The sequence below is a fragment of the Eleutherodactylus coqui genome, chromosome 5 (genome assembly GCF_035609145.1).
Source record: "Eleutherodactylus coqui strain aEleCoq1 chromosome 5, aEleCoq1.hap1, whole genome shotgun sequence".
Classification (NCBI taxonomy): domain Eukaryota; kingdom Metazoa; phylum Chordata; class Amphibia; order Anura; family Eleutherodactylidae; genus Eleutherodactylus; species Eleutherodactylus coqui.
This window is the reverse complement of record NC_089841.1, coordinates 73425478-73452511: the sequence shown is the minus strand read 5'-3', so window position 1 is coordinate 73452511 and position 27034 is coordinate 73425478. Positions and strand designations below refer to the sequence as shown.

At 46.5% G+C, this 27034-nt stretch overlaps 3 protein-coding genes across 3 annotated transcripts in view; 2 read left to right on the top strand and 1 right to left on the bottom strand.

Annotated features, from left to right (window-relative positions):
• Positions 1–227: 227 nt before the first annotated feature.
• Positions 228–3941, top strand: LOC136627539 (molybdopterin synthase sulfur carrier subunit-like). Its single transcript, XM_066602729.1, has 3 exons — positions 228–370; positions 2341–2462; positions 3808–3941. The coding sequence occupies exons 1-3, from the start codon at positions 359–361 to the stop codon at positions 3932–3934; spliced, it is 261 nt and encodes an 86-aa protein (XP_066458826.1). The 5' UTR covers positions 228–358; the 3' UTR covers positions 3935–3941.
• Positions 3942–6018: 2077 nt separating this feature from the next.
• Positions 6019–9985, top strand: LOC136627538 (molybdopterin synthase catalytic subunit-like). The gene is made up of 4 exons (XM_066602728.1): positions 6019–6133; positions 6304–6457; positions 7785–7908; positions 9713–9985. The coding sequence occupies exons 1-4, from the start codon at positions 6019–6021 to the stop codon at positions 9785–9787; spliced, it is 468 nt and encodes a 155-aa protein (XP_066458825.1). The 3' UTR covers positions 9788–9985.
• A 6351-nt stretch (positions 9986–16336) lies between these two features.
• ITGA2 (integrin subunit alpha 2) overlaps positions 16337–27034 on the bottom strand; it is a 125151-nt gene continuing 114453 nt past the window's right edge. The window contains exon 30 of the mRNA XM_066602727.1: positions 16337–18318. Coding sequence (XP_066458824.1) covers positions 18241–18318 — 78 coding nt within the window. The 3' untranslated portion in view covers positions 16337–18240. The remainder of the gene's footprint in view (positions 18319–27034) is intronic.

Sequence of the window (27034 nt, the reverse complement as noted above, 5' to 3'; positions counted from 1 at the left end):
TGCAGAGGTTCATATGCTCGTTGACCGTAAATGCTTTTAATTGGTTCATATCGCTATGAGTTGCGGTGTTTGTAACCTTATTACGCCCCACAACGGTTTGCATGGTCCATAGTTTATAGTCCCCGGGTATATTGGGACTGCTCATTGCTGTGCTGTTGTAGGGCAGCTCCCAGCGTCTGCAGCCTCTGCTGCTCTCAGTGACTTGCAGCGTGGGAGGAATCCTGCGTGCACCAATTACAGGAAGAGTTACAGGCGCAGAAGGAGTCACCAATGAGCAGGGATCTCACATGCTGCTAGTAAGGTCCCAGATCTGCTCTTCCTGTCTTACTGGCGGCCAGCAGTGCTCTCCCCTCTCTCCATGACTTGTCAGGTGAGGACAACTTTTTGCTATTCTTGCTGCACTAACTTTTCAGGCTGCATCTGCAGATTGTAAACTGGACTTTGCAGTAAATGCTGCAGAGGAGTATGATCAGCTCCGCTGGGAGTTGTAGTTCCAGAAGAGGAATATATGAGCAAGATCTATGTGGACGGAAGGAAATACTTATCCTGTAACGTGAGATGAACTTTCTGCACCTGAGGAAAGTTTTAGGATCTGTAGAGCAGGTGCGGCCGGCGTAGAGAACACACCTTACCGGAATTACCTGGTGGAGCACCTGAGCGCGTCTTGTGGACGGCTTCCTGGTTTCTAGGGACGACATCCAACCTGCATGTATTATACAGCTGCGGTATGGGGACAGGGGACTACTTCACAAAGGTGCGAGCAATACACAAGGAGATGTGTGACATTCTGCTGGAAAAAGAACACATCTGGAAGTCATTAAGACTAATTAGCCATTTCAATCGGTGTGTCTTTATTTGCTGCGTGCAAATGAACGTGTTTTGTGAGCACAAAAACGCTCATGCATGCACAAATATGCATAAGGGGGCTCGGACAACATTCTAAGGGTCTGTCAAGATACGTCAAAAAAACATATGTCTGAATGATACTTGGGGCTCGTTCACGCGAACGTATTTGCGCTGTGCATTACGCAGGCAATATAAAAAGAACCCATTGATTTCAGTGGGTTCGGGGTTTATTCATGTGAGTGGATTTTTTTCATATAATATGCAATTTTTTTAAATACGCAGCGTGTCCTAACTTGGTGCGTATTAGCGTAGAAGCCCATTAAATATACAGGTATCCTGCGTATCTGCTGTGTATCCATGAAATCAATGCACTTTTGTGTGTTCTTTTTTGATAGTGTAAACACCGAAAATTGCTTGCATGCGTGTATATCGCCTGCTCTGGTGTGTTTTTGTGTGCGCAAATACACTGCATATTTGCGCTTAAATGTGCTTACGCCCGTGTGAACTGACCCTACAGCCTGTTTCACACAGGCAACAAAATCATGCGACTTTTTTTTTTTTTTTCCCCGCGATGTGACAGCGCTACAAATCACATGTATGTGAAGCCCATGCTTTCCTATGAGTTCCTTTACATTAGCGATGTTTTGTAGCATGAAACATTGCGCGACAAAAATTAACTTTAAAAAAAACCACAGGTTGCTAGAGATTCCTGCCACTTGCGAGGTTTTGTAGCCCATGTTTCCCTATGGAGCCTTCCTCTCTGTTGCATCACATCTTACGGAAACACGTTTTTCGGAAATGCTACCGTAAAAGCCCTAAAATAAGTTCTAGTTGCACAAAAAACCTACATACATCACCTAAGAAGCGCTGTCAGCTCCGCCACGTCTTTTCCCCGGTCCCTAACAGTTGTCTTCAGGCATCTCTTCTTGTCTTGGATTAGAAAATCCCCGCCTTCATCAAGCGCTGCCTCTGATTGGCTGAGGACCGTGGCTGCCAATCATAGGCAGCGCTCGATGAACCAATCACTGCCATTCAATGAAGCACTTCCTGGAGGCATCGCTTCCAATCCCTGACCAGAAGTGATGCCTAAAGACAACTGTTGGGCCCGGGGAGAAGATGCGGCGGATCTGACAGCGCTTCTTAGGCCTTACAGTAGCAGCTATAGGGATGACGTTTTCAAAATTTCATGCACATGCGTTGGAAAAAATCCCCTGCTGAAATGAACGTGCATTGTGAAATTTAAATCGGCGGCAGGTTTGCGGTGAGTATTCCACCTCTTCAAATGAGGGGGTGAGTTTCGTACCAAATTTAGTGTCAGAAACCAGATTGAAATCTGCATTGAATGGCGCGGACTCTGCCCGGTGGATCTTCTGCGGACACTCTGCAGCAGGCTTTGCTCCCCGGTGAACCCGGCCTTTCTGATAGACGTGATAAATGAGGTCCGTTTTCTTTGCATTGAGACCTAAAAACATATTTTGCGCTTGTCTTTTCCAGGTGGTGTTGCTGTATTTCGCCAAGAGCTCTGAACTTGCAGGTGTTCGTTCAGAAACCGTAACTCTGCCGCAAGAAATTACTTCCAGAGACGTGTGGGATAAAATCGTAGCGCTGCACCCGAGGTAATGGGCGCCATTGTGCTAAGTATCTGTAGCTGCGGTTGGGCGGCAACAGATAATACTTGCAGTAATAATGACTCCTCGAGGGGTCCGCACTGACCTCGCGCGCCGCCAGTATCACGGACGTATACTGGGTTATATTCCATCAACTTCAGGACTAGTCTGTATTCACACAGATCACAGTCATCGGACGCAACTCACATCGCAGAAAACACGGACACCCTGTCTATGCGACGTGTGAGACACCGCACAATTAATAACCTGTTGTGGCCTATTCCGTGACTGGGCGTATATTTCAGTAGCGCTTTAGAATGCACTTTGGCATACAGTTACGTCATGGAGCTTCGGGGTTTATATGGAGTGGAATCGGTGGTCTATCTTGCTCTAGACAATTTCGGGTGTTGGCTGATACCCGCTGGCAACAGCTGCAATCAGCACCACTGCTGATTGTGGGTATTAACGCTTTAATTGCCCCAATCGAAGTTGGGGGATCTCGAATGGCCCCACACAATAACATCACGGGTTGCCATGCAGTTGCCATGGCAGCTGAGGGCCTTCTGAAAGCCCCAGGGCTGCCATTGCGGATTACCTATCAAGTCATGCCTGTGGTGTAGCTTGAAAGATTGCTGTCAGATTGTGGTACAATGTAATACTTTGGTATTACATCGTACTGCAGGAGGCATCAAACCATGGCATGTTCTTAGCCCCTATGGGAACTAAAAAAAAAAAAAGTAAAAATCTGATTTTAGAAAGTTTTTTTTAATTAATTATCCATGCAGCGTCCTGTAGGGTGACCCCGGACACATGGCATGCGCTGAGGAGCTGGGCCAGTGTGAAGCCAGCCTTGGCTGTGTATTACTTGCATACGGTTATGCACAGTGTGACTTTTTTTTTGTTCCCGCTCTGTTTCAGAGAGGGGGTGCGTAATAATCACCACCCGTATACAATGTATTGCGTTTGGACAGCATTGCATTTACGACCGATACAAATGTGGGAATGCAGGGAAATAGAGCATGCTGCGATGTATTTCTTGTGCGTGTCTACTCACACATGTGCATAAATCAACGAAAGTCCATTGACTCCATTCACCGTGTATTACGCGGCTGTGCATCGCATGCGTAATATGCAGTGGAATAACGCCTATAAACATGAGCCCTAATGGCAGCGGCACCAAATTCTTATATATTTAATTTTGTACATTTGATGAACGCCTGGTAAATTTCGCCACGCTGCTGCAAACAGAAAGTTCGGCTTTCTGGCAGCATTTCCGCACGTGCCTGAGTACAAATGATGCCTTGACCTAACCATTGACCAAACATAAATTAAATTAATCATTTTTTTCATCTAGGCTCAGTGCTATCAAAAATAGCGTTCTGCTTGCTGTGCGTCAGGAATATGTCAGCATCGGCGATGACATCATAACGCTCCGTACTGGGGATGAGGTTGCAGTAATCCCCCCTATCAGTGGTGGATAACATCATTAAAGCTAAAGGTATGGGATGATTGCTGGTAAGGCTGATGTGTATGAGGTGATGGACAGTAGGGCGCTGTGTACTTTGAGCAGGTTAATTATTATACAGAAGCCTATGCTTCTCACTGCGACTAATTAACATTGGTCTTTTTTCCGGCCTTATATACTATGTCCATCCAGTTCAGCCTATTACCCCCTAATGTTGATCAAAAGGAAGACAAAAAACTCAATGGCGTAGAAGCCAATTTTCCCCATTTAAGGAAAAAAATTCCTTCCTGACTCCAAGTCTGGCATTCAGAATAATCCCCGGATCACTGACCCTTCTGAAGTTGTTAATGATTATAACATATAATATTGTATCACTCAAGAACGATGTTCAGGCCCCTCTTGTGAGTATGCCATCACCACATCCTCAGGCAGAGAGTTCTATAGTCTCACTGCTCTTACAGTAAAGAACCCCCTTCTATGTTGGTGTAGAAACCTTCTTTCCTCTAGACATAGAGGGCACCCCCTTGTTACAGTCCTGGGTATAAATAGATGATGGGGGAGATCTCTGTATTGTCCCCTGTTATAGTTATACATAGTTATTAGGTCGCCCCTCAGACGTCTCTTTTTCTAAACCAAATAACCCCAGTTGTGATAACTATTGTAGTCCGTCCATTCCATTTATTATTTAAGTACCCGCATTTGTACCCGCTCAAGCTCTGATATGTCCTTCTTGAGTACCAGTGCACAAAACTGTCCACAATATTCCATGTGTGGTCTGACCAGTGACTTGTAAAGAGGAAGAACAATGTTCTTGTCATGCACCCATAGACAGGCGGCCCTAAACCTCATTTGCCACTTTTCTACCCAAGCCCCCAACTTATCCAGATTCTCTTGCAACCGTATACGGCCCTGTAGTATTAGTTACTTTAACCCCTTCCTGCTGCAACTGTTTTACCTTTTCTTATTTTTCTTTTTTTTCTCTCCCCACTTTAAAAAAATCATAACTTTTATTTCTGTGCTGACAGCCGAATTAGGGTTTTTGCTTTGCAAAACAAATGATACCAATGAAAATTACAACTTAACGACCTTTTAAAAGTTTCTAAGTCGTGAGAAATGGGAAAAAATGCAACTGTGCAATTTTTGGTGACCATTTGCAGGAGAGAGCGGGGAGGAACGGTCGTAGATCTCTCTCTCGCTCCCCCCCGCTCACTCCCTCCTGCAACTCACCGCTCTCCCCCGCCGGCACCCGAATCTTTAGAGACGAGCGGGCAGGTACTCGCATAAGGCACTACTCGCTCAAGTAGTTTGTCTTAGCGAGTACGCTCGCTCATCTCTGCTAGTTAACCTTTCAGGTTGCAGTTATGCTTCCACAGCCACTTTTTTTGAAAGAAATCACAAATCTTTGCACAAAAACAGCGTACACAAAAATGTGCAACTTTTTCCAAAAAACTGGCACAAGTGCCTTTGTTGCAATTCCTCACAGTTATCAACATATCTTACTGACAGGGAATGTGAATATTCTGGTTACATTTAGTGGCAGAAACCTGCTGTCCAACTGACATAAGACTTGTTATGATAGAGGCGCTGAGCACAAACGGTTTTACTAAAATTTAAAGGGACTTTTACTATTGATGACCTATCCTAAGGATAGGCCATCAATAGTTGATTGGCGGGAGTCCGCTGCTCTGGGTCTCCGGTGATCAGCTGTTTGCCAGGCTGGATGTGAGTGCAAACACCGCTGGAAGCTGATAGCACTGTCTGTATTGCATTGAATTCAATGGGATCTGTGCCTGCAGTACCAATCTTGGCCACTACAATAAGAACAGCGCTATCTGCTTCCAGCACTGACAGCAGGCCTGGTAATCAGCTGATCTCCAGGAATCGCGAGCAGCGGCCCAAGCCGATCAACCATTGCTGACCTATCAGCAGATTTCCATTCCTTTCTTTCATTTGTGCTGGAGAGAATAATGTGATTGTCTGATGCCAAATGTAAGATTAAATTTTTTGCATATACACAAAGTCCACATGTGCGATCCTGACTGCATCATGTATCACTAGGATCTCGCTGTCATTTCTATTCCATCTTACATTCTAGCTGCTATGGAAAATGAGGAGCCTCAAGACTTCATTAAAATCTGTACGGAAAAGCTCTCTACGGAGGAAGTGTCGCAGTTGGTGGTTTCTCCAAGCTGTGGCGCTGTGTCCATCTTTGTAGGTAGGTGGCTGGTAAAGGGTTAGGAAATATGGGATATGGCATATTTGCACAGGAAAATAGAACATATTGACCAAATTACACTAATTGCCCATTGCAATCAGTTTGGGCATGCTTGCGTGTTTAACTGTACATTTTATACTGTATATTGTACTTTTTGTTTGTGTTTTTAGGGACTACAAGGAACAACTTTGAAGGAAAGAAGGTCGTGCACCTCGAGTATGAGGCATATGTGCCCATGGCAGAAGCTGAAATTAAGAAAATCCTGGCTGAGATCCGTCAGAAATGGCCGTCTGTCAAGCACTTGGCCGTGTACCATAGACTCGGGTAGATTATACTACAACTTTTTGAAACTCTCGATATTTAATAAGGATCTGTCAGTTGGGCAGGAGTCTGTTCACATCTAGTTTTTGATTTTGTCCAGAAGCTTCATCGTACTTTGTTCAAATCCCAAAAGCGGAATTCAGACCAGATCCTCTTGACAAAACCATTCACTTCTATAGGTGTCCATAGCTTTACAATAATTTCCGGCCTTTTGAGTTGGAGATGCTAACGTGGTCCACCGTGTTACTCTTTCCGGCTCTAAATACATGGAAAGTTTCCGAAGTGAAAACCCGTTGCTGTCCAATTCAGCAGAATTCATCTACCGAAGTGAATGGGTTAGTTTTTGGGGATTCGGATGAACTTCCTGTCCGGGTCTTCACTGCGGATTTGTGCGTAAGTGCCAGCTAACGCGCCGCCACACATGCGCAGTAGAGATTTTTTTTTTTTTTTAAATCTCCTGCTTTCCTGTGGAAATTGAATTGAATTGCGCACGGGAACAAAATGCAGCATGCTGTGATTTGTTTTTCGGCCCAAGAAGTCCTCAAAACAAATCCACGTGCTTTAATTCAGCTGCAAATACCCATGTCTTCCTATAGGCAGCTTGAATTGCAGATCGTCCTCGTGGATTCCGCAATTCAAAATTGCCCGTAGACATTGGGCCTTAGTATGTATATCAGAAAAGGGATTTCTTTTATAACATTTAAAATCCTTTACTTTTTACAATAATAAGCTTTTTTTTCACTTTATTTATTAACCCTCACTGAGGACTTGAACCTGCAATCGCTTATACCATATACCGCAATACTTCAGTATAGCGGTATATGGTGTTTCTACTTGCATTCTATTAAGACAAAACACCGGCCCATCTAATAAGCTGAAATACATGGTTGCCCTGAGAGCTTTCAGAAGGCCCCTGGGTATCATGAAGCCCGGGTGGCACTCCATGATCCATTCTTTGTGTGCGTGTGTGTGTGTGTGTGGGGGGGGGGGGGGGGAGCAATTTAAATGTCACTGTCAGAATTGATAGCAGCATTTAAAGGGTTATCAGCAGCCGTTGATGTAGACCCTAATAGTGACTATTGTGGCTGGCTATCAGCTATTAGCTATCAAAGACAGCTGAAACCGGCCGTGTATGAATTGGGCTAGGCTCCCGATCCTGCAGTGTACAAATCCTGCACACTTAGAAACCACATATACGTCCTGGGGTGCTAAGGAGTTAAACTAATTTGTACCGCCTGTTCCAGATCTTCTTTATTATGACAAAGTATGATGTAGGTGTCCATCCTTGGACTACACAAGAATTAATAATGGACATTTTCTTATTTTAAAGCTTGGTGCCAGTAACTGAAGCCAGCGTTATCATTGCGATCTCCTCACCGCACAGAGAGGATTCCCTGGATGCTCTGAAGTTCTCTATAAACACATTGAAAGCCACCGTGCCCATATGGAAGAAGGTGACCGTAATACAATGCAATGTCCCTTTTATGTAATGTGAGAATTATCTACTCCTTATACATGGCCATGGGCGATTTCCATTACCTTGTATGTGAATAATCCCTGCAGGTATTCGCTCCTGGCGCTCCACTCAGATTGAGTGTTTTGGAGGATAAAGGAGGGCACTCTGTTTCATTTGCTGCTTGATTGACATGTAGACATCCCACAGCGTGGTGAATTATAAGGGTGTATTCACAAAGAATGGTTGTGGTGCTGCAAAACTGCGTGTAAACCCCAATGCTGGCGATCCATAGTGACACTGGAGAAACTACTTTTAGTTTTGCAAGTGACTACATGGCCATATCATCCCAAAGATGATCAGTAGGGTTCAGGTTGGGACTCTGTGCAGCCTGTCCAATCGTGGAACATCTATATTCTCAAACCAAAAAGTCCACATAAAACTGCGTTGGATTTGTGACAAGGCGCATTGAAGTATGGCTGACCATTCCTAGAGTATTGTGACATTGTTGTCAACACATTGTCCAGAATGTCAAAGTCCACCTCCATGTTCATGGTTTCTATCACCACAAGCAACAGACTCAGACCATGTCATGTAAACCATCCCTAGACTATAACAGAACCTCCGTCTTTTACGCACTCAGGTAAAAATACATTCCCCAGGATCCTCCACGTTCAGGAACCTCTATCTGATATGAAGTAGCGTGATTTATCACCCCATAGAACGTTCTTCCATTGCTTAGTGTCTAATGACGAGGCACCATTGTAGACAAGCCTGTGCATTCTAAGGCTTCATGACGGAGATATATATATATAATAATGTGAAGTCCCCATCAAAACCTATGTCTGGCACCTTCATGTTATGTAGCATGGTTTAGAATATACGACATGCTAATAAGACCCAATCCATTCTACCGATAGAGGGGGTGCAAATACTTTTGGTAGGATAGTGGAACAAAAATATGTAATTTCTGTGGAGTCCTGCTTCTATGCCGCCCTGATATTCTATAGCAGAGATGGTGAACCTTTTTGTAGACAGAGTGCCTAAACTGCAACCCAAACCCCACTTATTTATCGCAAAGTGCCTGCACATCAGAGGGGCAGGGCTTATCACGACGTATGATTTTTACCTCCGTCGTTCTAAAAAGGACAGGGCTGTTTCAAAATAGACAGGGTGCAGATTTTGACTGCTTTTTGGATGCGGAAGTAATAATCGTGACCCCTACAGTGGCCGCAGTACTGATGCTATTACTACCAGGGCCAATATAGGGAACACTATTACTACTAGTATCCCCTAAATCAGCCCCAATAGTAATAGCACCCCCCCCTGAGACTCATATACTTACTCTCTTCTCCTCACCGAAGCGCTACTGCTCCCCTGCTCGGCGCAGCTGCTGGCGCTGATCCCAAGTGCACACTGTGATGGAACCAAGGAAGAGAAGTCAGGGGAGGAGGATCCCGGGTGCGTCACAGTGTGCAGTGGGACCAGCACTGCTGAGTGAATACTGGCAGGGAAGCTGCGGCACTACTATAGTGAGCGGCCACCGCAGCGCGTGCTAACATAGAGGGCTCTGCGTACCGCCTCTGGCACATGTGCCATAGGTTCGCCACCACTGCTTTTTAGTAACTTCCACCATCGGCACCTCTGTAATTTAGGTTATGTTGTGAACTGTAAAAAGCATAATGTAAATTGACCAGAGTTAAAACAAAACACTTGTGAAAAGTTCTATAACTTTAGATATTTGTAGTAAGAATCTTTTAACCTCCCTTCTGACGAGGAACTTTCTATTTTTTTTTTCTTCTAAGGAAGTCTATGAGGAGGACGGCTCCTCCTGGAAAGAGAATAAGGAATGTTTTTGGAGAAAGCAAGATGACAACTAATGGCGATGTGAGAGCCGCACAACCCTCTACTCAGTGGGGTTCTCCAACTTTGCGTAAAAAGTGCTGCTGATGAGTGGTAAAAGAAAAACCACACAACTTTTAAACAATGCTGTGAGAAAAAGTATCTGCACCCCTTGCACATTTATACTACTGGAAGGTTTTAATCTTTAAATAAAGGGTAATACTGGACCAAAGGAATCTGATAGGAACACGTAATTACTGTATCTATGGAAGAATAAACCTCCAAAACCCGTATCATCAATGTGAAAAAGAAACTGTCCCTCATACTTAAAGGACCTGTCATATCTTCTTGTCAGTGGGGCCGCCAGTATAGTTCCGCATCTGTTGACTCCAACAATGTCTGTCTTCTGCTTACACTTGTTCCCATTCCCAGTATTAGTTTTTTTAGATTTGCTTCTGGGAGCTGTGAATCTGGCAAGGGGGCGGTCCCCACTGCTGACTATCAATCCATTCTGATGTTAGTCATTGACCGTGCTTGATGGGGCACTTAACCCTTTCCAATCCAATTTCCCTGCCACCTGAATACCTCAGCTCTTATTATTTTGGGTGGGAAAGCCCGTTGTGGATTTCTTAGAATTGCTCAACAAAAACACATAAAAATGATCTGTCATGATGATTTTATTAGCAATTTTTTGAAAATTAGACGTGAGTTATGAGTGTTTAGAATTGGGAAGATCATTTGTAATAATCCTGTAAAAATATGTATATTAATATAACACACATTTTATATAATAAGACTCCATTAATTTCTAATTTCTCTAATGATAGATAGAATTAGAGGAATTAGAAATGAAGAGTCATATGTCAATTAGAAATTATGTAGAGTATGCAGAACAGAACTCTGATGTCAAAGGCTGTTCTGCATATGTATTAAACTATGCAGGACAGAGCTCCAACACTGGAGAGCTGTCCTGCATAATGTTAGAAACGTTTAGGACCTCACTCAACATCAGAGCCATGCAGGGAAATCTGAATGTTGGATGAGGTCTGCCACTAAATAAGACATACCCTGAAAATAAGACATAGCATGATTTTCCAGAATTTTTGAGGATGCAAAATTATTTTTCAGGCTTTTTGAGGATGCTTGAAAAATAAGCCCTACTCCAAAATTAAGCCCTGCTAACAGTTAATTAAAAAAGTCAATTTAAATAGTGTCCAGGCAGCTATACATGTAAAAAAGTTAAACCTTTTTGAACAAAAATTAAAATAAGACACTGTCTTATTTTTGGGGAAACAGGGTAGATTGGAAAGAGTTAAAGCGACTCCAAGCCTGTGCAAACAAAGATGGTTGCACCACTTCTCTTACTACCTAGTGCACACTGTGTATTAGTATGCATCATTAGTCTAAGACACTACACCTGCTTTGGTTGGCCAATGTTGTCCACATGAGCAGTGGTGGGCAATAGGAGCAGCATGTAGTGTCTTCTACTACCAATGCATGCTATGCACACTCAGAGAAGTAGTGCGGCCATCTATGGTTGTCCAGGCGTGGAGGATCACATTAACAGATTCACAGCTCCCCGACCCAAATCTTAGAAAAGCTTGTATGGGGTACAGGCACATGTATAAACAAAGGCAAGACATCGTTAAGTCAGCAGGGCCACAGCGGCAGAGCTGTTCAGCTGGCACATCTGACATGAGGACATGACTGGTCTTTAAGGCTGCCTTCACACATAGCTGCATTTTTCTGCTGCGGAAACACCAGAAATTTGAAAAAAAAAGCAGATTTTTGTCATATAGATCAATGGAGAACATAAAAACTGCACCAAAATCCGCATACACACTTTTGTTGTGGATTGTGGAGTATTTCCACTACAGGAACGCACAGAATCTGCTTGGAATTCTGTGTTTGATGTTTGAACATAAAGTTTGCCAGTGTGAACTGCCATATCACAAGAACACAACACATGACCCGGGTATGCTAGAGTCATCGCCACTGTGACCTGACCACCTTGCTACTTTACCCCCACAATGATACACTGAGACCATTAGTTGATATTTTGGCCATTGCAGCCATTTTATTTAACCATACATATTAACTCTTTTTAGAATACGGAGAGGAGGTCCAGGGAGCAACAAAAAGGTCTGGTGTTTCACACATAAAACCAAACCTTGCCTCCAACCGTAAACCCAGCTCTGAGACACACTTAGCCCCCCCAAACCTCCACTGGGGGCTAGAATATCAAAAAACAATCCAGGCCACCTGGGATCCCTGCCTTGGCCTTACCCAACACACCAGACCCAACCACAATGAACAAATAGGGAGTGAAGTCTTAAAGGTGAGGACGTATCCACCAAACTCTCTCTACCCCATATAAAAACCCAGCTCCAAGGACCCCCCCACCTGCCACAGGCTCCCACGTCTGGACATGCACATTTATTACCAGACATATTTGTATCATTTGAACTTCTTGAACACTCATGGAATGCTTCCCATCCCCATTCACCTCTCCAGGGAGGGTGGGCAGGACTCTTCTCTCTTTATTCTTTCCTTAAATGGTGCTCCCACCTAAAACTTCCCCCTTTTATCACTTTACCTAATTCTATCTCCCCCAATCTCCATCTTTCCCTTCCTTAACCTCCACAATCCCCTTTACCTCCTATTCTCTCCTATTACTTCTTTCTCCTCTTGTGGTTCTCTAGCAACTGTGTCATGTAGGGCCTCTCCTTAGGGACCCAAATCCGGTCCTGTCTTTGTGCAGCAGAAAATTTGCACATAAAAACGTAAGTGCGTGTAGAAAGTCTGCAGCAAAAACGCAGCAAATTCCGCAAAGCTTGTTCCCTCTGGCCATATTCAGAAAAGCAACAAACTCTGCAACTGAATTTTCGCAGCTCGTAAGTACTGTGTCAAGCTAGCCTAAGAGTTTTCCAGTTCCAGCAAAGTGCGGTAAGCTCTTTTATTGTATGAGAAAATGTTATGCAGTTCTCTAATATTTCCTGTATCAATTTAACATGATATTTAACAGGGTTTTCAAGATCTCTGCTTGCAGTTATGTGTTGGAAACCCTTCTGTTTTACATCCAGGGGATGAATATGCTCCCTGGTCATGGATCACACATGCATGGCTTGTTACGGTAAAACACGGTAACCTGCGTGATCGTCTCATGAGCAGGATTGATGTTCATACTCTGGAAGTAAACGGTGAAAGTGTGCATTCAATGACTATAGGCAGAGATTTCGAAAGTCATGAGAAATTGATTCAGGTTTAGAAAACTATCATCTTGCAAACACTCGGATCATCTCAAAGGATGGTGGTTACCGTCTTACTGCTCTCCTGTAAATCCCACTTTCTTACATATACTGCAAGTCCCAGTAGTGGTACAAAGTGTCATCACAGGGCCGCCCATCTAAAAAGAGGGATTGTGCCAAGCACATAGCGCCCTCTAAAGTTCAGAAACAATTCATTGTGATAATTGTTCAGGAATGGGGGACACATTGAGAAATTGTTAGAAGCTCCAACAACAGGAACATAAAACCTGTCCAGACATAATGGCAAGATGAAGATTCCCAACACACATCAGGATTACAAGATCTCAGGTACCTTCATCTGCACCACACCAAATATGGTCTATTTATTGTATGTAACAAATGTCCTTTGGCGCTCTATGGAGGTGAAACTGGGCAGAAACTTAGGACCAAAATGAGCTCTTGTAAGACACTAATGGCCCTTTAACACGTAATGGCCTGTTGGTTGCAGAAGCCCGGTAGGTCATCTTAGTGATAGTCGTTCCTATGCTTTTACACAGGATCATCACTGAGTAAATGGAGTTGGAGCGGGTCGGGGATCATTCCAGCCCGCCCACCTCCAATCACAGTGAACAGGCAGTCATTCATATATGAACAACTGCCTGTTTACACGGGCCTATTGTCGTTCAGGTTTTCTTCATGAAGAACCTAAAACACAAATGAGAAGCGAGCAAATGTATTCATAGTCACTTTACACTGAACGATAATTGTTCAGATTGCTGCTAGATTGTGGGAATCTTAACGATAATTAGCCTTTGTAAAAGGGCCCTATATGAACAAATCTACAACCAGATCTCGATCAGAGGACAATAAAACTTTCACACTTCTTATCTATGAACCTGTACAACTGTGTCCTCTCCTCACATTGATCAAGCCAACCGCTTTCCATAAAGATCCATATAAGCATGGGCGTGGATATAAGCATGGGCGTGGCTCTATGCCTGTTCCCTCCTCCGACCAATTATGGAGATCTTTCCAAGTAAATGAAGAAATGATAAGGCCATCAGTTTGGAAATATTTTATTTTTTAATTGTTTGCACATAATAAAGTAAAAGGTTTCAAGTCTGTAGAAAATTTTTAGAAACTCTGTACATTTACAACAATTTATACAAAAGACATCTTGGGGGGCCCAAATATTGCAAGGATGTAACCTGTTACATGGAAAGTATTGAACACACTTAAACTATTAGATTTTTTTTACTATGTAAAGGTTATCTGCAATGGATCATTTTCTGGCATATCCTGCGGATGAGCTATAGCGCTCTGATCGGTAGTGAAGGTTAGAGTCATGGCCGAGAAATGGCCATGTGCTTTCACCTGTGACTATAGGGGTACAAAGGTACCAGTTGCACCTGGGTTCTGGTGGACTGATATGCTACTGAAAAAGACCCCAGTAATGTAAATGGCAATTGGGGGGGGGAGGGGGATTCTTCAGATTTTGCGTTTATAATTGTGAGGTCCTCATTTGGCTTTTTCACAAAAGCATTTTATCGCGGCTACTTTGCATCCATTCAGATTGCCGATTTTCCATCGCATTAAATTGGGCATCTGGAAAAGATAGTACATACGGTGCGCCTTCCGGCAGGCCACTTTTATGAGCGGCCAGAAAAGATAGGACAAGTCCTATCTTTTTGCCGAAAATTTTAGCATAGCTGCAAGGGTTTACGTACCATAGAGGCAGCCCGCGTGGCTGCTATGGGGTCTTTGGAGAGATGGGCCTAACCTTAGAAAAGGAGTAGAAGGGGAAACATCACCAAGGTCGTACCTTTTTAGTAATTAACTTGCATAGTCTTGTAACAGTAATAGCCAACTTATTCATATTGTGCCAGATTACTAATTATAGGAATGTTCCCAGATATATAAAAGTACATTCTCTTTATTGTAGAAACGCGCACATCCAGGCATTGGATTTTTAACTATCTGACATATTTACATCCAGTGTCCCATCTAAAAATATATATATACAGTATATATACATTGGAATGTACTAAGGTCATCATGTTAGAAATGTTGATCAAATTCATACTGTAAAAAATGCTTACATTGACTTCTATTGCACTTCCAGTAGGACGTCATTGCACCTAATGATATTATACGTATGGCTCTACAGCAACATTGCATCATTATCGCAACTCACGTGCAGCCCCAAAGTATTGTAATCGGGGAAGAGTAATGGGCCGAACGGACAAATTCCAACATGGCTGCAATTCTTGCAATCGTTGCAGGTCTCAGGGACTTTTCCCTTTAGGCCAATTTCACACAAGCGTATTGTAACATCTGTGATATGGACGCGTTTCAGAGGACATTGTAACCGTATGTCATCAGTATTTCACCTGTATTTGCTGGTTTTATTTTTTACTGGACAAATACAGATCTGTATGTGTCCAAGAGAAAAGAATAATGAATGCAAATAAATATGGAGACCAATACTGATGTCACACAGATGCATCCATATTTAAATCACTTCCCACAGACTGCAAAGGGTGTATTTTTTCACCAAAAACAGACAGAAGTAGCGCGAGCTCCACTTTAAAAACACAGCTGTGAAAAACAAGGCTATGTGGATACATAATTGTTAGGGATGAGCGAGTATACTCGCTAAGGCACTACTCGCTCGAGTAATGTGCCTTAGCCGAGTATCTCCCTGCTCGTCCCGAAAGATTCGGGTGCCGCCGCGGGGCGGGGAGCTGCGGGGGAGAGCAGGGAGGAACGGAGGGGAGATCTCTTTCTCCCTCTCTCCCGCCCGCTCTGCCCCGCTCCCCGCCGCAACTCACCTGTCAGCTACGGAGGCCCCCGAATCTTTCGGGACGAGCAGGGAGATACTCGGCTAAGGCACATTACTCGAGCGAGTAGTGCCTTAGTGAGTATACTCGCTCATCCCTAATAATTGTACATTAGCTCTGTATTACGGTCCTCAAAACTTAGACCACATTCGAACCTGAAATACGCTTGTCTAAAAAGCAGCATATAAGAAAACTTTAAGGTTGCAATGCAAGACTCGCTGTCAAAAAAAAAATCACGGTCCCTAGAAGAAGTTGCTGTTTTGCTGCAAAACTCAGCAAACCGTTACATCTAGAGCTGAGCGAGGATACTCAGTAAAGCGATATACTTGAGAGAGCATCTCCTTTCTTGAGTACCTGCTGGCTCGTCCTTGAAGATTCAGGGGGCCCGCGGGGGTGAGCGGCGGGTTGCAGAGGGGATCGAGAGGGAAAGAGAGAGCTCTCTAACTCTCCTCCTCACTGCCCCGCGCCGCCCCCGACCCCGTCGCCCCCCCCCCCCGAATCTTCAGGGACGAACCAGCAGGGACTCGAAAAAGGAGATGCTCTCTCGAGTATATCGCCTTACCGAATATGCTCACTCATCTCTAGTTAGCTGAGACCCTAAAAGTGGTTCTACCCTTGGCCTATAAACAGGCTCTCAGAGGCTACTTGTGTGTAGTGACCTCTTTTTCCGTTATAGCTAGAGGCGGTACAGCAGGGTACTACGATCTTCCTTCAAGGGGTCAGTTTCCCACAATAAATTGTCCTTTTGCTCTGATATTGTAGTCACTTATATCAAAGTTACAATGAGACAGAGAAACTTCCAATCCATTCCGACAACTTCTTCTAGAGGAGGGATTGTCTTTTTTACGAGTATAGCTAGATTATAAATGGATTTTTGGGAGACTAAGTCATAATGGACCCTCACCTTAGAGGTCATATTCACTTTTGCCAGACACATGTATTAAAAATTGGTGAACATACAGATAGAATAACATTCTGTGCAATCACAACCACGCAAAATTTGTCCTATGTTAACACAAGAAATCCCATCATAAAGCGATAAAGTATAAATAAAGCACCCAGATAGTACAGGACACCATGATATCACATCAAGTGAAGAGTCAAGCTGAAGAGTAAAGGCCCTTTTACATGGGACAGTCCTTTGGACACAGCCGCGCGATAGGCCGTCCCAGCGATAATCGTTCCTGTGCTTTTATACAAGAAAGAGCATCGCCAGTAAACTGGGCCGGGGATCATTCCCGCCCGCCTCCATTCACAGTAAGCAGCCAGTCGTTCATAATTGAACCACTACCTGTTTACACGGTCTGATCCATCATTGAGTTTTCTGAATGCAGCGACTGAACAACGACCAAGAAGTCAGGGCATGCATTTACACTGACCGACAATCCAGCAGGAATCTCAACGATTGATCGGCTTCTGTAAAAGGGCCCAATAAATGATCCTCGCCATTATCGCTGGTATGGCTGTCGAGCGCTACAAAGCCCGACAATTGTCCTGTGCAAAATGACCAAAACCCATCTATAATTTTACACCAGTTGGCAAGTGAGGGCCACTCAATGATTTATATTTAGTGGTGCCTTCGATTATAGAGGAAGTTGGCCAGCAAGCTACTCTTGTCTTAAGGCTCCTTTATACAGGCCAACAATTGGGCACAAACATTTGTAGGAACACTCATTTACCCGATTATTGGCCTGTGGAGGCACCCAACCAGCCAACAAATGATGCCACCAAAAATATTCTTTTGGGCAGCACATCTTTTTGTAGTTACCGGCACTATTGAAGACAAAAAAAGCCCTCCAATCCAAAGTGCGCATCCATCATGTGACTTCTACACTAAATGCTAATGCTGAGCTGTCCCGAAGTTACTTTGGCGTTCAGTGTAGTAGACTCATGATGCAACGTCATCTGGGATTGGAGGTTTCCTTCAATAGAATGCCAGGTAAGATCTGGCACTACTCATTACTAGCGCCCCAACTGCATGTCCGCCCAAAAAATCTATGTGAATAGAGGGCGAACAAGCGTATGAATTATCATGCTTTCCACTATATCTAAAAGGCCAGTTAAACAAGCGCCGATCTTGACGATTGGTGCTCATTTTGTAATGACATCAACCTGTGTGTAAAAGGGCCCTACAAAAGTAGGGCGGTGAACGGCATCTGTGCCCTGGGAGAAGTAAAGCCCTCCTAAGACTATAAAAATATCATCATCATGACCATACAAATGTATAGCAAAGTACCCCAGACCAGCTAGTTAAGTCATAGTAATAGAAAAGATTTACCAAAAACTGCCCAGCAGTCTGATACAATAATACATTTTGTCCAAAAATCCCTTAAACCTATCTCATCTTAAAAGCCTTTTTTAAGAATTCCACACCCAAAAAAATTACATCAGATGAGTCCATCTTTAGTTTAGTTGTGTAGTCTCAGCAATTTCATCCTCTGTTTTCTGAAGTTTTTCATATTTTCTTTTGAAGAATCCAAACTAGTAGAAAACAAAATCAAGAATTTAGTTGATACAATACAGCACTTTTTGTCCTGGTGAAGACTAATTTATTATAGATGTGCAGGTCACTCTACATGCTGCATGTTATTAGGGAGTCACGCAATGTGGTAGTGCACTCTGGGTAATTTAGTTTCCCTTACCTCATTCTATTGCCACCCCAAGACCAACACTGCTGTCATAAAGGAACTAGATCTCCATAAACCTCACCAATGAGGCCATACTATGTACCACAGCTGTCCATGCGGCTACTATGCAGCCCCTGGAGAGAGAGGGGACCCAGCCCTCCTAGCTGATGTCCTTTAGCATGGAAAGGAGACGGGGGGCGGTGTGGTATTAACCAGCACCAGTAGGAGGCCCAGTGGTTGTCCAGTTGCAAACTATTGATCAACCCATTTGCAAGATAGGCCATCAAGGACCCCTGCTAATCAGCTGTTGGCCTTGTCGCTGTGCTTATGCACTGAGCTGATTTCTGCAGACAGCTCTGTTCTCACTGCTGTCGTCAGACTTGGTATTTCAGGAAAAGTTTCTATTCACTTGAATGGCTATTTTACCTGCAATACCTATCCTGTCCACTGCGGTGAGAACGGAGCTGTTTAGCTCCGTGCATGAGCACACTGATCAGTAGGGATTTTGGGTGGCAGACTCCTGCTGATCTACTATTGATGGTCTATCCTGCAGATGGCCCATCAAGAGTTTACAACTGGACAACCCCTTTAATCTATGTTAAAAGGCTTCCTTACTTCTACGTACACTCTTGCCCAGTTATTAAATGTATCTTCAAGATGCCTGTCATTTACAGTAAAGCAGTCTGCGATTTGTTCACTTTAAGACCTAGTGCCCACGGTCATGACAGGCTCCGCAAGTGGAATTCCGCAGCGAAGTCCGTCACGGCGCCCCCCCAGAGACCCCATACTCACCTCCGGATCGATGCTCGATGTCCCGCATCCCATGCTGACGTGCCGGCAGCGTCATATGACGTGCCCACAGCGTCACATGACGCGCCGGCCATGTCATATGACGCGGGTGTCGGTTGGTGGGGAAGCGTTTTCACGCTGTCTACCGCTGTGCTACAGCGGAAGATAGCGTGACGGACGGCTTCCATTGACTGCAATGGAAGCTGTCCGCGTGTACGCCCGCGACAAATAGAATATGCCGCGGGTGATTACAGGAGATTTCATGGGGCGTAATTCCACGGTGGAATTCCGCACCGTGAGCATTGCGCTATTAGGTTCAATAGAACCTAATAGCTGCGGGGCAACGCCGCAGATTTCTGTAAATCCGCCCGTGGGAATTAGGCCTAAGGGCAAGTTCCCATGTAGCGGAAAATCCGCATCAAAACCGCTACGAAAAACTTGGCAAAATCTGCAGCATTGGCGCAGTTTTTGATGCAGATCCGCAGCAGATTTTACCATTTCAATTAAAGCTGCAGGTCCACGTCAAAACCCCCGGTAAAAGCCGCACAAATGGTTGCAGATTTGACACTTTTTTTGGTGCAGTTTTATCGCACAATTAGATATGAATTATCCATTGCGGACAATCTGCACCATTTTCCACTACATGGGGAACGTATCCTGAGGCTAGATTAACGCTGGTACTACTGAGCTGCGTCCAAGATCCTTGGGCACAAGTCACATTGCAATGCGCACGGGCACCACGTCCATGTGCTGTGCGAGACACCCTACATTATATGTCCTGTTCTTGCATGTGAATTGCACAAAAATAGGACATGCTTTAGTTTTTCTGTCTCACACCACTGAAGACATGGGTTAATACAACATTAAGTACGTCGTGCAAACGCACAAAACTTGCAGATTTATTGTGAAGGATGAAATCCACTGCTTTTTCATAGCAGATTGAGCTCCTTGCAGGGATCAGAATTAACAGTGTGTTCTGATTTTTGTGCTGTTCTTTTCACTACATTAAATAAGGGCGGCTGCACGCGGGCATATGTGCTAAAACGCATGCAGGAGCACAACTTTTGCGCTTTGACTGAGTCTTTTTTGCACCGTTTTTGCGCACATTACTACTAGAGATGAGCGAACGTACTCATCCGAGCTTGATACTCGTTCGAGTATTAGTGTGTTCGAGATGCTCGTTACTCGAGACGAGTACCACGCGATGTTCGAGTTACTTTCACTTTCCTCTCTGAGACGTTAGCGCGCTTTTCTGGCCAATAGAAAGACAGGGAAGGCATTACAACTTCCCCCTGCGACGTTCAAGCCCTATACCACCCCCCTGCAGTGAGTGGCTGGCGAGATCAGGTGTCACCCGAATATATAAATCGGCCCCTCCCGCGGCTCGCCACAGATGCATTTTGACAGAGATCAGGGACAGTGCTGCTGGTGCCGGAGCTGCTATAGGGAGAGCGTTAGGAGTTATTTTAGGCTTCAAGAACCCCAAAGGTCCATCTTAGGGCCACATCTAACCGTGTGCAGTAGTGTGGAGGCTGCTTTTTGCAGTGTTGCACTTTTTTTTTTTTTTTGTATATCGGCTGTGCAGAGCATTGCGTCCTGCAGTAATTTTACATTGTCCAGGGACAGTAGTGGTGAGGCAGGGACAGAAGACATATTTAGTGTATATAGGCAGTGGGCCTTTCCAAAACCATTTGGGAAAAAAATCTATTTGGGCTGCCTGTGACCGTCCTCTGTGTACTGGGTCTCTGCTGGGGGTAGTTGTCCTAATTCATACGCAGCCAGCTAAGTGTTACAGCAGGCTTGCGCAAAATTCTTTCCTGCCTCTGTGTTGCCTCTTACATCACCGCTGTATTCCTGTCCACAAGTGTACTGGGTCTCTGCTGGGGGGAAGTTGTCCTAATTCATACGCAGCCAGCTAAGTGTTACAGCAGGCTTGCGCAAAATTCTTTCCTGCCTCTGTGTTGCCTCTTACATCACCGCTGTATTCCTGTCCACAAGTGTACTGGGTCTCTGCTGGGGTTAGTTGTCCTAATTCATACGCAGCCAGCTAAGTGTTACAGCAGGCTTGTGCAAAATTCTTTCCTGCCTCTGTGTTGCCTCTTACATCACCGCTATATTCCTGTCCACAAGTGTACTGGGTCTCTGCTGGGGGTAGTTGTCCTAATTCATACGCAGCCAGCTAAGTGTTACAGCAGGCTTGCGCAAAATTCTTTCCTGCCTCTGTGTTGCCTCTTACATCACCGCTGTATTCCTGTCCACAAGTGTACTGGGTCTCTGCTGGGGGTAGTTGTCCTAATTCATACGCAGCCAGATAAGTGTTACAGCAGGCTTGCGCAAAATTCTTTCCTGCCTCTGTGTTGCCTCTTACATCACCGCTGTATTCCTGTCCACAAGTGTACTGGGTCTCTGCTGGGGGTAGTTGCCCTAATTCATACGCAGCCAGATAAGTGTTACAGCAGGCTTGCGCAAAATTCTTTCCTGCCTCTGTGTTGCCTCTTACATCACCGCTGTATTCCTGTCCACAAGTGTACTGGGTCTCTGCTGGGGGTAGTTGTCCTAATTCATACGCAGCCAGCTAAGTGTTACAGCAGGCTTGCGCAAAATTCTTTCCTGCCTCTGTGTTGCCTCTTACATCACCGCTGTATTCCTGTCCACAAGTGTACTGGGTCTCTGCTGGGGTTAGTTGTCCTAATTCATACGCAGCCAGCTAAGTGTTACAGCAGGCTTGCGCAAAATTCTTTCCTGCCTCTGTGTTGCCTCTTACATCACCGCTATATTCCTGTCCACAAGTGTACTGGGTCTCTGCTGGGGGTAGTTGTCCTAATTCATACGCAGCCAGCTAAGTGTTACAGCAGGCTTGCGCAAAATTCTTTCCTGCCTCTGTGTTGCCTCTTACATCACCGCTGTATTCCTGTCCACAGTGAAACAGTCTACAGTAATTTTACATTGTCCAGGGCCAGTAGTGGTGAGGCAGGGACAGAAGACATATTTAGTGTATATAGGCAGTGGGCCTTTCCAAAAACATTTGGGAAAAAAATCTATTTGGGCTGCCTGTGACCGTCCTCTGTGTACTGGGTCTCTGCTGGGGGTAGTTGTCCTAATTCATACGCAGCCAGCTAAGTGTTACAGCAGGCTTGCGCAAAATTCTTTCCTGCCTCTGTGTTGCCTCTTACATCACCGCTGTATTCCTGTCCACAAGTGTACTGGGTCTCTGCTGGGGGTAGTTGTCCTAATTCATACGCAGCCAGATAAGTGTTACAGCAGGCTTGCGCAAAATTCTTTCCTGCCTCTGTGTTGCCTCTTACATCACCGCTGTATTCCTGTCCACAAGTGTACTGGGTCTCTGCTGGGGGTAGTTGTCCTAATTCATACGCAGCCAGCTAAGTGTTACAGCAGGCTTGCGCAAAATTCTTTCCTGCCTCTGTGTTGCCTCTTACATCACCGCTGTATTCCTGTCCACAAGTGTACTGGGTCTCTGCTGGGGTTAGTTGTCCTAATTCATACGCAGCCAGCTAAGTGTTACAGCAGGCTTGCACAAAATTCCTTCCTGCCTCTGTGTTGCCTCTTACATCACCGCTGTATTCCTGTCCACAAGTGTACTGGGTCTCTGCTGGGGGTAGTTGTCCTAATTCATACGCAGCCAGATAAGTGTTACAGCAGGCTTGCGCAAAATTCTTTCCTGCCTCTGTGTTGCCTCTTACATCACCGCTATATTTCTGTCCACAAGTGTACTGGGTCTCTGCTGGGGGTAGTTGTACTAATTCATACGCAGCCAGCTAAGTGTTACAGCAGGCTTGCGCAAAATTCTTTCCTGCCTCTGTGTTGCCTCTTACATCACCGCTGTATTCCTGTCCACAGTGAAACAGTCTGCAGTAATTTTACATTGTCCAGGGCCAGTAGTGGTGAGGCAGGGACAGAAGACATATTTAGTGTATATAGGCAGTGGGCGTTTCCAAAAACATTTGGGAAAAAAAATCTATTTGGGCTGCCTGTGACCGTCCTCTGTGTACTGGGTCTCTGCTGGGGGTAGTTGTCCTAATTCATACGCAGCCAGCTAAGTGTTACAGCAGGCTTGCGCAAAATTCTTTCCTGCCTCTGCTGTGCGTTCCGCAAGCGAAGTCAGCCTCCAACCACAGGCCAATAAGCGGCACATTTAATTACAGCGTTCTCTTTCTGCACTACTGGTAATACACCATGCTGAGGGGTAGGGGTAGGCCTAGAGGACGTGGACGCGGGCGAGGACGCGGAGGCCCAAGTCAGGGTGTGGGCACAGGCCGAGCTCCTGATCCAGGTGTATCGCAGCCGACTGCTGCAGGATTAGGAGAGAGGCACGTTTCTGGCGTCCCCACATTCATCTCACAATTAATGGGTCCACACGGTAGACCTTTATTAGAAAATGAGCAGTGTGAGCAGGTCCTGTCGTGGATGGCAGAAAGTGCATCCAGCAATCTATCGACCACCCAGAGTTCTGCGCCGTCCACTGCTGCAACTCTGAATCCTCTGGCTGCTGCTCCTCCTTCCTCCCAGCCTCCTCACTCCATTACAATGACACATTCTGAGGAGCAGGCAGACTCCCAGGAACTGTTCCCGGGCCCTTGCCCAGAATGGCCAGCAATGGTTCCTCTCCCACCGCAGGAGTTTGTCGTGACCGATGCCCAACCTTTGGAAAGTTCGCGAGGTCCGGGGGATGAGGCTGGGGACTTCCGGCAACTGTCTCAAGAGCTTTCAGTGGGTGAGGAGGACGATGACGATGAGACACAGTTGTCTATCACTCAGGTAGTAGTAATTGGAGTAAGTCCGAGGGAGGAGCGCACAGAGGATTCGGAGGAAGAGCAGCAGGACGATGAGGTGACTGACCCCACCTGGTTTGCTACGCCTACTGAGGACAGGTCTTCAGAGGGGGAGGCAAGTGCAGCAGCAGGGCAGGTTGGAAGAGGCAGTGCGGTGGCCAGGGGTAGAGGCAGGGCCAGACCGAATAATCCAGCAACTGTTTCCCAAAGCGCCCCCTCGCGCCATGCCACCCTGCAGAGGCCGAGGTGCTCAAAGGTCTGGCAGTTTTTCACTGAGAGTGCAGACGACCGACAAACAGTGGTGTGCAACCTTTGTCGCGCCAAGATCAGCCGGGGAGCCACCACCACCACCCTCACCAGCATGCGCAGACATATGATGGCCAAGCACCCCACAAGGTGGGACGAAGGCCGTTCACTGCCTCCGGTTTGCACCGCTGCCTCTCCCCCTGTGCCCCAACCTGCCACTGAGATCCAACCCCCCTCTCAGGACACAGGCACTACCGTCTCCTGGCCTGCACCCACACCCTCACCTCCGCTGTGCTCGGCCCCATCCACCAATGTCTGTCAGCGCACCGTCCAGCCGTCGCTAGCGCAAGTGTAGGAGCGGAAGCACAAGTACGCCGCCACGCACCCGCACGCTCAAGCGTTAAACGTGCACATAGCCAAATTTATCAGCCTGAAGATGCTGCCGTATAGGGTTGTGGAAACGGAGGCTTTCAAAGGTATGATGGTGGCGGCGGCCCTGCGCTACTCAGTTCCCAGTCGCCACTACTTTTCCCGATGTGCCGTCCCAGCCCTGCACAACCACGTCTCCCGCAACATTGTACGCGCCCTCACCAACGCGGTTACTGCCAAGGTCCACTTAATAACGGACACGTGGACAAGCACAGGCGGGCAGGGCCACTATATCTCCCTGACGGCACATTGGGTGAATTTAGTGGAGGCTGGGACAGAGTCAGAGCCTGGGACCGCTCACGTCCTACCTACCCCCAGAATTGCGGGCCCCAGCTCGGTGGTGGTATCTGCGGCGGTGTATGCTTCCTCCACTAAACCACCCTCCTCCTCCTCCCCCTCCTACGCAACCTCTGTCTCGCAATCAAGATGTGTCAGCAGCAGCACGTCGCCAGCAGTCGGTGTCGCGCGACGTGGCAGCACAGCAGTGGGCAAGCATCAGCAGGCCGTGCTGAAACTACTCAGCTTAGGAGAGAAGAGGCACACGGCCCACGAACTGCTGCAGGGTCTGACAGAGCAGACCGACCGCTGGCTTGCGCCGCTGAGCCTCCAACCGGGCATGGTCGTGTGTGACAACGGCTGTAACCTGGTGGCGGCTCTGCAGCTCGGCAGCCTCACGCACGTGCCATGCCTGGCCCACGTCTTAAATTTGGTGGTTCAGCGCTTTCTGAAAAGCTACCCACGCTTGTCAGACCTGCTCGGAAAGGTGCGCCGGCTCTGCGCACATTTCCGCAAGTCCCACACGGACGCTGCCACCCTGCGCACCCTGCAACATCGGTTTCATCTGCCAGTGCACCGACTGCTGTGCGACGTGCCCACACGGTGGAACTCTACGCTCCACATGTTGGCCAGGCTCTATGAGCAGCGTAGAGCTATAGTGGAATACCAACTCCAACATGGGCGGCGCAGTGGGAGTCAGCCTCCTCAATTCTTTACAGAAGAGTGGGCCTGGTTGGCAGACATCTGCCAGGTCCTTGGAAACTTTGAGGAGTCTACCCAGATGGTGGGCGGCGATGCTGCAATCATTAGCGTCACCATTCCTCTGCTATGCCTCTTGAGAAGTTCCCTGCAAAGCATAAAGGCAGACGCTTTGCGCTCGGAAACAGAGGCGGGGGAAGACGGTATGTCGCTGGATAGTCAGAGCACCCTCTTGTCTATATCTCAGTGCGTTGAGGAGGAGGAGGAGGAGCATGAGGAGGATGAGGAGGAGGGGGAAGAGACAGCTTGGCCCAATGCTGAGGGTACCCATGCTGCTTGCCTGTCATCCTTTCAGCGTGTATGGCCTGAGGAGGAGGAGGAGGAGGATCCTGAAAGTGATCTTCCTAGTGCGGACAGCCATGTGTTGCGTACAGGTACCCTAGCACACATGGCTGACTTCATGTTAGGATGCCTTTCTCGTGACCCTCGCGTTACACGCATTCTGGCCACTACGGATTACTGGGTGTACACACTGCTCGACCCACGGTATAAGGAGAACCTTTCCACTCTCATACCCGAAGAGGAAAGGGGTTCGAGAGTGATGCTATACCACAGGACCCTGGCGGACAAACTGATGGTAAAATTCCCATCCGACAGCGCTAGTGGCCGAAGGCGCAGTTCCGAGGGCCAGGTAGCAGGGGAGGCGCAGAGATCAGGCAGCATGTACAGCACAGGCAGGGGAACACTCTCTAAGGCCTTTGACAGCTTTCTGGCTCCCCAGCAAGACTGTGTCACCGCTCCCCAGTCAAGGCTGAGTTGGCGGGAGCACTGTAAAAGGATGGTGAGGGAGTACGTAGCCGATCGCATGACCGTCCTCCGTGACGCCTCTGCCACCTACAACTACTGGGTGTCGAAGCTGGACACGTGGCCTGAACTCGCGCTGTATGCCCTGGAGGTGCTTGCTTGTCCTGTGGCTAGCGTCTTGTCAGAGAGGGTGTTTAGTGCGGCTGGGGGAATCATCACGGATAAGCATACCCGCCTGTCAACCGACAGTGCCGACAGGCTTACACTCATCAAGATGAACAAAGCCTGGATTTCCCCAGACTTCTCTTCTCCACCAGCGGACAGCAGCGATACCTAAACAATACGTAGGCTGCACAATGGAAGCATTGTTCTCTATCACCATCAAAAACGTGGACCTTTTAGCTTCATCAATCTGTGTATAATATTTATTCTCCTCCTCCTGCTCCTCCTCCTGAAACCTGACTGCACTGCAATGGGATATATTTATGTACTGCCGGTGGGTTCCAGGGAGCCACCCATGCTGTGGGTCCACAGTGA